Source organism: Myotis daubentonii, chromosome 5 (assembly GCF_963259705.1).
Source record: "Myotis daubentonii chromosome 5, mMyoDau2.1, whole genome shotgun sequence".
Classification (NCBI taxonomy): Eukaryota; Metazoa; Chordata; class Mammalia; order Chiroptera; family Vespertilionidae; genus Myotis; species Myotis daubentonii.
The window spans coordinates 73,643,738-73,657,516 of NC_081844.1; the positions used below are offsets into that span (position 1 = coordinate 73,643,738).

Below are 13,779 nucleotides of genomic sequence, written 5' to 3' on the forward strand. Positions count from 1 at the left end.
TCTGCGTGGTGTCCTCCCCACGCCTGTGCTCACCAAGCCTCTGCTCATCCTAAACCAGAGAGGCATGCAGGGCAGGAGCCCCCACTCATACGAGCGAAGGAAGTGACCATTGGCGAAGTGACAGCACTGGCCTCGGGCGCTGGAAGCGTCGGGCCTTGAACCTCCTCCCACTGTGTTTCCACCTCCTTCGGGAAGGGGGTTGGGGGCGCCTCCGCGGCTCCTGGTCTGTGCTTTCTCTGAGAGGGAGGCCGCTGGAGGAGATACAGTTTTGGGGGGAAATGAGTAGTTCAATTTGGGACATAGTGACTCAGAGAGGCCCGGATGGGGCATGAGGAGACCCAGAGTAGGAAAGAACCATGGCCATGAGGTGCTGCTCAGTCTTCCAGCACTAAATTCTGGACAGTCCTGTGCCAGGAGGACAGGGCAGGAGAGAAAGCCAGGCCCTGGGTCCGCACCCTCATCCCATGGTTCAGCGGCTGGAGAGCAGCAGCAGTAACCCTTGGGATGAACTGAGGAAGGCTCCAGGCTGAGCCCTGGGAAGCTGAGCCTCTCTACTCCCTCCCCCCAAGGGCATCTGAGAACAGGGCCCTGAGGGCTCTCCAGGGGAGGACCGGGCAGGCAGGAACAGCTGCAGTCCAGCAGGGAGGACGGCAACCAGCTGCTGCTGGGGAGACTGGCCCGGGCAGGCGGGGCAGCACGGCCCAAGCTCCCAGGCTGAGCAGCGGAGCGTGGGAGCAGGCGGCAGCCTCGAAGTTGGGTTTTGGGCTTTCATGCTGCGTTAACTGTCAGCTTGGTTAATGCTGAGCAGACGGGGGAGGGGCACTGCCAGCTCCCTTGGCAACAGCCCAGGTCACGCATGTGCACAGGGTACAGGAGTCCTGCCCTGTGGATGGTGCTGTGTGGACTCCTCTGCCCACAGCGCCCGTTCACACCATCACATACACAAGATGGTGCGGGTGAGAAACAGACCACGACAGAGGTCCACCCCGAGGCAGCTGGAGGTGGAGGTGGACCCAAGACCTGGCACAGAGGCCTGTCAGTCTGTCACCTAGGCAGGGCCCCCGGCTTGGGGATCCCTCCACCCTTCCCCCCCTCCAACTGGGACGCAAGGCACACATCAGGCACAATGAGATTTATTTCAAAATAATAATTTATAAAAGGCCATTTGCTTCTGTGTTTTCGGCAGGTTTCCAGCGTCAGCTAGGAGCACAGGGGCCAAGCTCCTTCCACCAAGATGCTGGGACAAGCAGCAAAGGGGAAGTGGGGGGCCACCTGAGGAAAGGGGGTTCAGAGGCCCAAGATCTCTCTTGGTATAGGGAAGCAGGGAGGTTCCAGGCTCTGCAGCCAGGTTCAGCCAAACCCCTGAAATCAGGCTCAAGTGTCAAGGCCCAGATGCTGAGCAGAGCCCTATATTCAGGCTATTAGAATGCTCGGACCATGACTCCCAGGGCAAGGGCTGGGCCTTGAGACTAGGGTTGAACTCTGAGTTGGGAACCCAAGGCCAGAGCTGGAAGCCTCAACTAGGGACCCCAGGACCAAGGACAGACCTCCCCAAAGCAAACCAGAGACCTTGGACAGGACCCTGAAGTTGGACTGGGGCTGCCAAGATCAAGCACCACCAGGCTGCAACAGAGCCAGGAGGCCCAAGGCTGCTGGCTGTCCTGCCTGTACAACCTCCTGCTCCTGCTCAAGTCTGCACCCCAGGACAGGGGAAGGAACTGGGCCCCAGGGGCAGGGGGTCATGGCTGAAGACAGAGTCACTGGAGGAGCAGGTGCTGCTGGCGTCCCCACCGGCTGGGGAGTAGGGTCCAAAGGTCAGGCGGAGGTCCAGGTACTGCAGGGAACAGTGCTGGTCAGGCCTGATGGTCAGCTCAGATAAGGCCCAAAGGGGAGTGGGCAGAGGGTGGTCACGGGACAGGAGAGGAGGAGTACCTCCTCAGAGATGGCCAGCAGGACCTTGTCCAGTGCCTCCACCAGCTGCTTGAAAGTGGGCCTCTGAGAGGGCGCCGCATGCCAGCACTCACGCATCAGCCCATACCTGAGAGGTGGGCAGGGTCAGAAGCACCCACAGGCCTGAGTGAAGGGAGGACCTCATGGCCCTCGTGGGTGGGCAGGGAAGGTTGGGAAGGGGAGGGGTCTAGTGAGGGGTGGGTGAAAGGGCACAGAAGCCAGGACCTCCCCACTGGGCCTGGGCCGAGGAGGTGGCAGTCACAGGGAGTTGGTGCTGATCCCTCCCCGGGGCCAGACCCTGAGGCCAAGTCAGAGCAGAGGGTGAGGACTGGAAAGGGGGAGAGTAGGGCATGGCCTCACAGCTCTGGAGGGCAGTTCGGGGGCCGGTCCATCCGATGCCCTTCCCGCAGCAGTGAGAACAGTTCCTCCACGGGGATGCCAGGGTATGGGGAGCCCCCAAGGGTGAAGATCTCCCACAGCAGGATCCCGAATGACCACCTGGAGGCAGAGCCAGGGCTCAGCAGGGCACAGCTTCGCTCCCTGCTCCTGGGCCTGGGATGGGGGGCCCCGCGGGCATAATTCACCAAGCGGGGTGGGGATAGGAGCTTTATTTGGAGTTTGGTTCAACTCAGGTCCCAGGGCTATGCGACCTTGGGCAAACGCTTTGCCCTTTCTGTGGGGCAGGACAAGGATCCTGGCAGACACTCAGGACCCCAGCATCCAGGACTCACACATCACTCTGGTGTGTGTAGACTCGGTCAAACAAGGCCTCCGGTGCCATCCACTTGACAGGCAGGCGGCCCTGGGAGGGAGAGGAGGAGGCATTGGTGCCAGTCCCACAGGTCCTGCCCCCTCCCCCCAGCTCTGCCCTGCCCCCCTCACGTTGCTGGTTTTCTTGTAGTAGTCAATGTGGTGGACGCCTCGGGCCAGTCCAAAGTCAGCGATCTTCATCACATTGTCCTCTGTCACCAGCACGTTACGGGCAGCCAGGTCTCGGTGGATGCACTGGGGACAGGGCAGGGGACTTAGGCTTATTAGGACACATAGCATCTCACGGTAACCTTGGTGGGTAGGATCATCACCCATTTTACAGATGAGGAAGTCAGGATGCAGAGGGCAGACCCGAGCAGTCCAACTTCAGGGCCCTCACGTTCTCTCATGTGGCCTCTTTCCCTGCCCTGCCTACGGTTAGGGAGGATGTGAGGACGGAATGGGACAGGCACTGAAATCTACATACGGAAGGACTTAGGGTAACGAGAAAGGGGAGAGAGGGAGAAGTTGGAGACATTGAATGCCAGGGTCATAAAGATATGGAGATGGGGCAGTCGGCGGTGGCCCGGAGTGCCGCTACTGCCCTCACCTTTCGAGACTCCAGGTACTGCATGCCTCGGGCCACCTGGTAGGCGCAGGAGACCAGGGCAGGGAAGGAGAGCGGCCCCTCACTGCTCCGAGGCCCATCGGGGCTGAGGTCGGGGCCCGGGGGGCGCCGGGCCCGCAGGAACTCCCGCAGGTTTCCCTTGGCAGCACACTCCACAATCACGTACAGGGGGCCTGCAAAGGCGAGGGAGACTGGGAGGCTGCCGAGGCTGTGCTCCCGCCACAACCGCCCCCGCCCGGGCCCACCTCACCCCACCTTCTTGGGTGCAGACACCCAGCAGGTTAATAATATTTTTGTGTTGACCGATCAGCTTCATCACTTCCATCTCAGAGACCAGATCTGCCAAGTCCTTGTCAGAGGCGTTGTCTGCAAGGGCGACAGCCAGGGTGACTACACAGGGCAGGCTGTAGGGTGGGGGAGAGGACATGAAGCGCTGGACCAGGAGTCAAGAAGGTCTGGGACTGAGTCCCCACTAGGCTGCGTAGCCTTGATAAAGTCACCTAACCTTTCAGAGCCTGTCCCATTCTGCCCTCTGAATCCTCTTGTGTGAGATGGGAAACCGTATCATGCCCTACCTCTCAGAGCGGTTGTGAGGATGCAACAAGAATCAAGGATCTAAAAGAAGTAGGCCTGCCGGTGAGGGGCCAGGAAACAGGAGAGGGGGAAGAGCTCTGAACAGGAAGGAAGCTTGTCTGCAGGGCTTGGCATTAGTCCCTGAATGGGGTGAGAGCTCCTGGGGGCGGAAAGCAGGCTGGCGCCCTGAGGTCTGTCTGACCAGGGCCTGGCGTCCATCTGGCCTGGGAATTCAGGGAGCCGCCAGTGGGGCACAGCTAGGGGAGGCCTGGAAGAAGGCTGTGGAGCAGGGGCGGGCCCTCAGGGCTGACCCGTGGCCCTGGGCCAATGACATACCCTCCCCACCAGACCTCGCAATGCACATTTCTCAATCTCTGCCTCCGGGAAAGTGCCAGGTGGCCCCAGCTGTGCAGAGAGGAGCTGGGGCTAAGGGGGCGGAGAACAGAACAGTGGTTTGGGCCACTCTGGTAGAGAGGCCTGGGAGACAGCAGTGAGAGGCCCCTGTGGTAGATTCCAGGAGTGGCCTAGGCACCTTGGGGCTCCTGCTTAGAGGCTGGGACTGAATTTGAGCAGAAAGGCTGTTCTCAAGTGGTAGAAACAACAGGACAGACCTGGGAAGGGCCCTGGGGGAGGCCGAGGGTGTGGCTTGAGGGGAATGAGGTGGTGTCCTACACAGCTGACAAGGTTACTTGAGGCCAAAGCTTACATAGGGTCAGGGCAGACAGGGGACAGTAAACCCCAGTTACCCCAAATCCTTATAGTCACCATCATCCCAAAGGGTAAGATTTTATGCATCAGGAATTTTTATGAACCTAGGGTCCTGAGGTAGGGACATGTGAGGAAACTGAGGCTCAGAAGTGACTTGTCAGAGTCAGTAGCAGAGTTGGGCCTCAGGCCCAAGGGTGGGATCCGACAGCCTCTCCTGGCCCCCAGTGCTCACCTGATAGCACTATGAGCTGCTTCCGTTAGTCCCAAGGCCACAGTACCTCCCCCACTCACCCTTGAGCATCTTGACGGCCACGGTGCTGGCTTGGTCAGGCTGGGCCGGGTCCATGCCTAAGGCCTCTGCACGCACCACCTGCCCAAAGCAGCCCTCGCCCAGGGGCTTCCCAAGCACCAGCCTAGAAATCAAGAAAGCTGAGGTCTCAACCGTCCGGGCTTCCTTCCTGCCTGGAGCCTGCATCCACACCCTCACGCTGCACAGCATACCTGTCCCGGGGGAACTCCCACTGCGGGTCCAGAGGGAGGTCTAGACTCACGAGGCCAGCAAGCAAGGGGGGGCCGCTGGAGGAAAGACGGACGCCCCGCACCAGGGACGAGCTTGACTTGGCTGAGGAGCCTGACTCCAGGGAGAACTGCAAAGTGGGAGACCTGGTTGGCCTGCTGGCACTGAGCCGTGGTGGGCTGGCAGGCCGAGAGCCTCACTATGGGACACGGGGGCGGGGATGCGCAGTACCTGTCGGGCCAGAGGGAAGCGGGACAGCTTCTGCACCGTGGCGGGCTGCCGGGAGTGCCGACCGTGCAGCACCTGTCGGCGATACAGGCCGGCCAGCAGCAGGAGCACCACTAACACCAGAGAGCCCGCCGCGTACAGGATGATGTCTGTGTACCTGGCATCGGGCGCTGTTGCTGTCCATGTGAGGTCCTCCTCTGTCCACAGACACATAACTGACCAGTCAGTGGTCAGATGGCTGGCCCTATACCCTCTAACTCAGGCCCTCACAGCTCCCGCCACACACGGATGCACACACCAAGAAAACTGTAATTATACTTAGTCCCACATAGTCCTGGGTCCCACCGACAGTCACATGTCGACATGCAGAGGGTCTGCTACATGCAGAATCCAACACAAAACCACACGCCATGTCCCGAGCTTAGATCCCACAGGCCAAGGGGTAGTGTCCACCCGCAGGTCACAGCCCACTGCTGGATCAGAGTCGGACCCTGAAGCCTCTCCTGCCACCTCAGGTGCTCACCTGGCAGCACAGTGAGCCAGGCCGACTGGTAGGAGAGGCCAATGGAGTTGCCTGCCAGACAGGTGTACTCGCCTGCGTCCTCGGCCGACACGTTACGAAGGTATAGGACCTCCACCTCTGAGCTATTGATGTCTGTTGTCTGGGGATGGGAGACACATTCAGGGGTCACAGCAGGGCCCGGGGTCAGGAAGGGAGCTGGTAATCACCCTCCCCACCATGGGAGAAGGGTAGGGAGGGCTCAGGCACCGCAGGGCTGGACCTTCAAGACTTGCACATAAGGGAAGCCGTCGGCACCGAAGTTGCTGCCGTTGATGACAATGTGCTTCAGCCACTGGATGTGAGGCTGGGCGTCACTGTACACCTTGCATAGCAGCTCCACGTCACTGCCCACTACCGCTGTGGTATTGGCCGGGAGCCCTGCCTGCAGGATGGGCCGGTGCGGGGACCGCTCTGGGGGCCGGGCCGGGCCGTCAACCCTGACCAGCGGCACCCACAGAAGCACCCTGGTCACCTGCCTCCAACTTCCCCAGCTCAAGGGAGAGACCTTCCTGATATGCAGCTCAGACCTTGTCTGTCTTCTGCTTACCCAGCTTAAACCTTCCATGGCTCCCCATTGCTTTTGGGGTCCAGGACAATTTCTCAGCCTCGCATTCAGAACCCTTCATGGCCTGGCACACCCCAGGCATACATCTCCCCACAAATGCATTATAGTCTTTACACTGAAGGCCTTTACTGAACCCGTGCCCTCTGCCTCAATGTCTTCCCTACTTTTCTTCTTGGCTAATCTCCGCTCCTCCAGGCCTACGTTACCCTCTGTGCGCCCCTCACGCCCACCAGCACACTTGAAACAAGTTTGAGTGACTCATCTAAGACTCAGTCCATGTTGCCTGCCAGACTGGGCTCTAACTGAGGGCAAATTCTGGTCCACCCCCCACACTGCCTCGCTTGCCCCTCCGCTCACCCAGCACGTCCAGCAGATAGCTGTAGCGGATGCTGCCCACCGGATTCTCCACAAGGCAGGTGTATGTGCCACGATCTGAGGGCACCACGCTTTCCATCACCAGGCTCCAGTGCTGATGGCGCAGCTGGGGGGAGGGGAAGTGTCCACGAGGGGCCACTAACCTATGCCCCTGAGGGGAGTAGGGTGGGAGAGAGGAAGAGGGCAAGGCCAGGGACTTTGGGACAAAGGAGAAGACTCCAAGAAATGTCTGAGCCCTGAGTTTTAGGTTGGCCTCTTCCCAGCTGTGCCACCTTTGCCAGTCTTGGTCCTCTGAGCCTCAGTTTCCTCATTACAGCCTGGAGCTGACCTTGCAGGGTCTGACCATGAGAATGAGCTGCCCAAACTTACGGATGCTGGTCAGGGATCCTTCCTCCTTTAGAAATGGAGTCGCTCGAGAGGCTAAGTCACTTGCCAGAGAGTGGCAGAGTGGGAACTTGAACCAGAGCTGTCCAAGCCCACAGCCTAGTGCAGGGGTGGGCAAACTTTTTGACTCGAGGGCCACAATGGGTTCTTAAACTGGACCGGAGGGCCGGAACTAAAGCATGGATGGAGTGTTTGTGTGAACTAATATAAATTCAAAGTAAACATCATTACATAAAAGGGTACAGTCTTTTTTTTTTTTTTTTAGTTTTATTCATTTCAAACGGGCCGAATCCAGCCCGCGGGCCATAGTTTGCCCACGGCTGGCCTAGTGCTTCTTTGGGGCCACACAGTGGCCTTCTTTATTCAAGAAGGAACTGGGGGTTGGTTTATAGGTATGAGGGGGCCGGTGGGGAAGCAGGTGGCCTTGGAACCCAGAGACTCACCCGAACGCCTCCAATGCGATGCTCCCCATGAAAGTCCTGTCCATCTTTGAGCCAGCGGATCGTGGGCGTGGGGTTTCCTGCCGCTGGACAGCGGAATTTGACGGTGTTCCCAGCAGGCACTGCATGCAGTTTCTTCTCCATGCGCTGGGGGTGTGTCCAGTAGGGTGCTGGAGGGGAAGGAAGAACTTAGTGCCCCCAGGGTGACTACCTGCTTCCACACAGGTCTCTTCTCAGGGAGCAGCTGGGAGGTAGGGAAATGAGTCCTTGAGGACTTATACTGACCATGCTGTGGGTAAACATGCCTAGTTGAAGGGCCATTGCGTTCCTCATCACCATTGCTGGAGGTCGAGGAGTCTATGTCAGGGATAGAGGGAGATATATGAGGCCAGGACAGGAGAGTCTCTCCCTAGGCACCCCTCAGCCCCTGCCAGACCCCCTTACCATCCATAACCAAGGTGACATTGTGCAGGACGAACAGGGAGCCTCGTGCCAGGCAGAGGTAGTGCCCAACATCCTCGGGTAGGAAGCTGGCGATCTCCAAGCGGCCCCTCCAGCCTCGTACCCGGCCAGCAGCTGCCAGGCGACTGCCCTCTTTGTACCAGTGGCCACCACGCTCAGCCTTCCCACAGCATAACTGCACAGGCTGCCCAAGGACCACCGTCAGCTCCTGTTCTGGCTGCTCCGGGCTGGGGGCCAGGCAGGGCTCTGTGGGCCAAGGGCAGAGGTCAATGAGCCCCGCAGCCCCAGTTGAGGCAGCCCCCACATAGAGAGAACATGCTGCACATGCAGGGCACGAGCACCTCAGACACATGCTGGACACCTACTACCCCTCAACATACGCACAACCACATGCTCTAGATGCTACATGCAGAGGTAAGGCCATGCCTCTGATGCACATCACACACACGGTGAGTAGCACACCTGCTGGGCTGAACATGACACTGTCCAACACACACACACACACACACACACACGCACGCACGCACGCGCACACACAAGGCGCATGCTACAGGACACACATCACACCACTCCAAGGCATAATACCCTCCTAGTGCATACACCACACGTGAGGCCTGGGCCTCCCAAGCCACACACACACCGCACAGAACACACACACACACATCCAAGGGGCTCACCACCAGCTCTGCAGCCCAGCTCAGGGCCCTGGGCCCTGCAAGGCCAGTCCTCTTTCGTGGACACAGAGATAGGCGGATGCTTTCTGGGAGCCAGACACTGAGTCTCAATGGTTGCCACCTGCTGCCACCTCCCCAAGGCCTGGGCCAGGATTCTCTCCAGCTTTGCTCAGCCCCCACTTGGTGCCAACTCTTCCCACCCCTGCCACCCTCTCCCACCTTAGCGGTCATACCCAGCTCCATTTCCTCAGAGGTCTCAAAGGACAAAGCTGGAGCCCAGGGTGCTCCCAGGAGGGCCCCCAACAGGACCAGCAGCAACTGCATCTTCTTCCTGTTGCTCATGGGGCCCAGGCTGGGCTTTCCACTGATGGCCTTCCTGAAACAGGGCGGGAGGAGAGTTCCTGCTTCATGTGCACCTTGGCTGGTGCTATTCCCTTATTTTGCAGATGAGGAAACTGAGACAGGAAATGGCTGGCCACTTCCAAGCCCTCCCACCGCCAGGCAGCAGCAGGGCAGACTGGAAGCTGGTGCGCTGTTGCAGAGCCCAAGGCTGCTGCACAGTAGGTTGTGCAAGGGGGGTTGGGGGTGGGCGGGGCTTCCTGCTCTGCACTGGTCCTGCTGAGACCTTGGCACGAGTTCACAGCAAGGGCAGTTTTGGGATTCTTTCCTTGGAGGCAAGCAGAGAATGGAAACATATCTTCTGCTCTCTCTTAGCACACATGATTTATTTTTTGCTGAATAAATGCATTTATTTCTGAAGAGCAAAAAAAAACCCAAAATCTGAAATATAATACAAGGCCAAACTTCAGCATCTGGATGTTATCTGATCTGATCCCCACTCCTTATTAGCATTGCTGACATTTCCATGACCAGCTTCGGATACCTCCAGTAGCAGGGCGCTTACTACTAACAAGGCAGCACACTCCATGGCCAGCAGTTCTTCCTTCTTCTGAACCAGAACTGCACCCTGGGAATATCTCTGCTTTTTGTGTCCCCACAATTCCATCTGAGACAATGCAGGCTCTTGTAAAGAATGTAGACTCTGGTGTCTGACAGAGCCAAGCTCAAATCCTAGCTCTTACCAACTTGCTTGTCGCTGGCCATGTCTGGGTCGCTGGCCCCACAGGACTGCTTTGAGGATAAAAGAGAATGTACGTAGCCCTAACCGGTTTGTCTCGGTGGATAGAGCGTTGGCCTGCGGACTGAAGGGTCCCAGGTTCGATTCTGGTCAAGGGGATGTACCTTGGTTTCCGGCACATCCCCAGTAGGGGGTGTGCAGGAGGCAGCTGACCGATGTTTCTAACTCTCTATCTGCCGGGAGCCGGTCCATCCTTGCTGTTTCAAGGGACCTGGCATATATGGCATACGGTTCTTAATATGTTTGCTCACCTTCTTGGGGCTGTGTTTTAACCAAGGTCACCTCTCCGAGAAAGGTTGAATCCCCAGGTAGGGATTTTCCCCTGAAGTTAGGGAGGGAATAAAACCCCTCAACTAAGTGCCAGGCGGGTAATTAATCCCTTTAACTACGAACAATCATGCTTAAACTACATAATCTTTTCTCCCTGGAATGGAGATAAGAAACGCCCTAACCTTTGTAATAGAGATTGATAGGATTGAATCAACTGGTATAAATACAGTTGTAACAAGACAGAAACACACAGAACTCAGAACAAGACAGCAAGAGACAGAACTCAGACGGGGCTTGGAAGACAGGATCAAGAGAGACAGGGCCTAGGCACAGAACCTACACAGAACGTTCTCTAGAGACAGAAGAACTTCGCTGGAGAGAGCATGCCGGAGGATCCTGGAAAAGGGACTGGCCTCGGAGCCTAGAGACAGAGCCTAGCGGGAGAACATGGCAAGGGATCCTGGACTGAACCTGACTACAGAAATTGGCAAGAGAACCTGACTAGAACCTGGTGACTGAACCTGACTGGAGTACCTGGACAGAACCTCTCTGGAGAGCCTAAGCAGAACCTCTCTGGAGATCGAGACCAGAACTTGGCTGGAGATCCTGGCTGGAGATCCTGGCTAGGCTGCTGATCAACTGAACGCTGTCTCCGTGTCATTCCTTCTTCGCCGACTCCGTCTACACCTTTGGGAACCCCTGGACCCGCTGGGGTTGGACCCCGGCATCTATCCCTCTCCCTTCCTCTCTATTAAAAAATATATTTTTCTTAAAAAGAGAGAATATGTGCCAAAACCAGTTTGGCTCAGTGGATAGAGCGTCGGCCTGCGGACTGAAGGGTCCCAGGTTCGATTCCGGTCAAGGGCATGTACCTAGGTTGTGGGCACATCCCCAGTAGGAGATGTGCAGGAGGCAGCTGGTCGATGTTTCTCTCTCATTGATGCTTCTAACTCTCTATCTCTCTCCCTTCCTCTCTGTAAAAAAGAATCAATAAAATATATTTAAAAAAAGAATACCTATACATTATTAAAAAAAAAAGGGAGAGAATATGTGTAGGGGCTGGGTACACAGAATGCTGGAATGGTCTCCTTCCCCATCCCCTCCCTGGAATGTCGCCCAGGGTCTGCCCTCCAACAGTCACCCCCAGGTCCTGTCAGGTGTGATGCACACACCCACCCCATCTGATTATCCTCCTCCAAATGCCGCCAAGGATGTCTCCTTACCCTCAAAGGAGCACTCAAAACTGAGTGTCAGCTAGGGCAGGGGAAGAGGGTGACCAGTGTAGTCCTGGAGACCCACTGGCTATTACCTGGGACTGGGTGACAGTCGGGGGTACTGGTGTCTCTGGGTCTACCTTGCCCAGGAAGCCCACCACACCCTCTCTCTTCAGCCACAGCCCCCTGTCCAGCTCTGGCTTTGAGGCAGGGGGCACTTGGCTTGTCCTGGGCAAAGCCATTATTTCCCTCTTCCCTGGGTTGCCCCTGCAGCTGGAGCATCAGCTCTGTTCATCTCCTCACCTCACCCCTGCCCCATTGCCAGTCCATTCTGCCTCCTCAGTCCCTCTCCAGTCTATCCCACCTCCGCTTCCTGGACTCAGGGCAGGCCATAGTCATCTGTAGCACGGGCCTTTGCAAACATCTCCCTGGGCTCTGCAGCCTCCATTCTCCAGCAGGCTTTAAAAATTACAAGGCTGCCATGTCAACCCCCTCCCCACCAGCTTACAAGTCCTTAATGGCTGCCAGTGCCCAGCGGATCCAGTCCACACTGTACAGCGTCCTAGGCCTCCCTCCCAGCCTGGGCCGCTCAGGTTGCACAGTCTGCCCTTTCAGTACCTTCAGCACTGAAGCCACTGGCTTTCAAAACTGGGCACATCTTGTCTCTTGACCTCTGTGTCCCATTTCTCTTCTCCACCTGGCTCAGATGCCACTCTCTCTGGGCCCACCCCGCTTCCGTGCCCCTCCTGGTAAAATCCCCCACCTTCACTTCTGTAGGGAGCTCAGCTCTCTGGGTTCACAGCTCCGGTTGGGGACGTTATATTTTCACCTTCAGGCTACTCTGACCTCATCGCCCCAGGGTCCTTAGCAAGGCCACAAGCGAACAGGGGACCGCAGTGCCTGACTCTGGCACCAGGTAATCCAGGGTTCGCTTCCAACCTCCCGCACTCAAGCGCTGGGGGACCCTGGGCATATGACTGCACCTCTTCGAGCCTCAGCTTTCTCATGTCCACTCGGGGCGAGCAGACACTCCAGCAGCTGAGGATCAGCGAGCTCTTCCTCCGTCACCCCTACTCCGCCACCCTGGGGGGAGGTGCAAATCGGCGGGTCCCCAGGAGGAGGAGCAGAGACAGCCTGTCCGCCCCCGCCCGGGTGGGCAATGAGTAACCAGCTCCGCGGCCAGGGTGCTCTTTGGACGGAGCGGGACAAAAGGCCCTGTGTGCACTGCGGGTTACTGATTTACCGCCCCCCTCCACCCACCCTGCCGAGCGGACGCCCGGGAGCCCATGGCAGGGATGGGGCACTCCCGGAGCCCCATCGCCGCTCGCCCCCTGGCGGCTGGGAGCGCAGCCAGGATCCGCATGGGTCCCGGGACACCTGGAGCCTCCGCGGGACGGCTCCCGGCGCAGGGTCCTGGCTCACCTGGGTCTTCTGTGTCCCTGGTCCTAGCTCCTGCCAGGCCGATCCCCTAGCCCAGCGGGGACCGAGGACTCAGCCAGGGCGCTCCTCTGCCTGGGGCCGGGGAGCTGGGAATGCGCTCGCCAAAGCCGCGTGGAGCCGGGCGGCCCAGCGCCCCGCCCACCTCGGGCCCGGCCCCTCCTGGACCTGCTGTCCTGACAGCCGCGTGGCTGCGAGTGGCGCAGAATCCCACCCACCTGGAGACCAGTCCTGAACCCATAGCGCTGAGCGACCGACGGATCAGCCTAATCCCAAAGGCCCCGCCCAGCCTGCAGCACACCCCCTCAGACTCCGCTTTTTTTGCCCCATTCAGGCCAGACTTCGAAGTTCTAGTCTAGTCCTTGCTCTCCATCTCCTGCTCGACACCACTCCGGAACAAGACCCTGCAGTTCTCACCCGCTCGCCTCTGCAGACCTTGGCCCAGCCTGGCTCCTCTGTCTTCTGCGTAGTCGCCATGTGGTGGCTAGCACACTGCCTCTGCCCCCATCCCCATCCAGTCTCTGCACAACCTTCCGGGTGATAGTAAAATACACTCTGGCTCCGAATGTATTTTGTGGTTGACTGTGCCAATCACAACCACCCCTTTCAAATTTTCCAATAGCTTCCTTTAAAGATGCTAGGCAGGACCTGCCCCTGGGCGCATCTCCATTTCTTCCTTGTGCCCACCCTCCTTTTGCACTTGTGGTTCCCGCTTCCAGGAGAGATGTTTTCTCTCTAGGTCTGGTTAGTTCCATCTCATTCTTAGGTCTCAGCTCCCTTCCTCAGAAGAAGCCCTTTGGACTCACCAGGTTCCTCTTCAGGTCTTCTCTTCTCTGAGCACGGAGAAAGAACCTGAGTGTGGGGTGGGTGTGGGCGGGGAGGTGGTGGTCGTGGTGAAGTGATT

The 13,779-nt window shown here is 58.2% G+C and overlaps 1 protein-coding gene across 2 annotated transcripts; it reads right to left on the bottom strand.

Annotated features, from left to right (window-relative positions):
• Positions 1-1,124: 1,124 nt before the first annotated feature.
• Positions 1,125-13,099, bottom strand: FGFR4 (fibroblast growth factor receptor 4). Of its 2 annotated transcripts, none has more exons than XM_059698193.1 (18): positions 12,861-13,099; positions 9,050-9,192; positions 8,125-8,388; positions 7,966-8,037; positions 7,684-7,850; positions 6,839-6,962; positions 6,137-6,327; positions 5,878-6,016; positions 5,358-5,551; positions 5,111-5,256; positions 4,901-5,022; positions 3,584-3,694; positions 3,311-3,501; positions 2,833-2,955; positions 2,682-2,752; positions 2,311-2,448; positions 1,933-2,038; positions 1,125-1,834 (listed from the first exon to the last, which is right to left on the bottom strand). In XM_059698193.1, exons 2-18 carry the CDS (start codon positions 9,156-9,158, stop codon positions 1,688-1,690), a joined length of 2,415 nt encoding a protein of 804 aa, XP_059554176.1. In that variant the 5' UTR covers positions 9,159-9,192; positions 12,861-13,099; the 3' UTR covers positions 1,125-1,687. The 2 variants fall into 2 exon arrangements, with proteins under 2 accessions (XP_059554176.1, XP_059554177.1); XM_059698194.1 differs by lacking the exon at positions 12,861-13,099 and adding an exon at positions 12,422-12,587.
• Between the last annotated feature and the right edge of the window lie 680 nt (positions 13,100-13,779).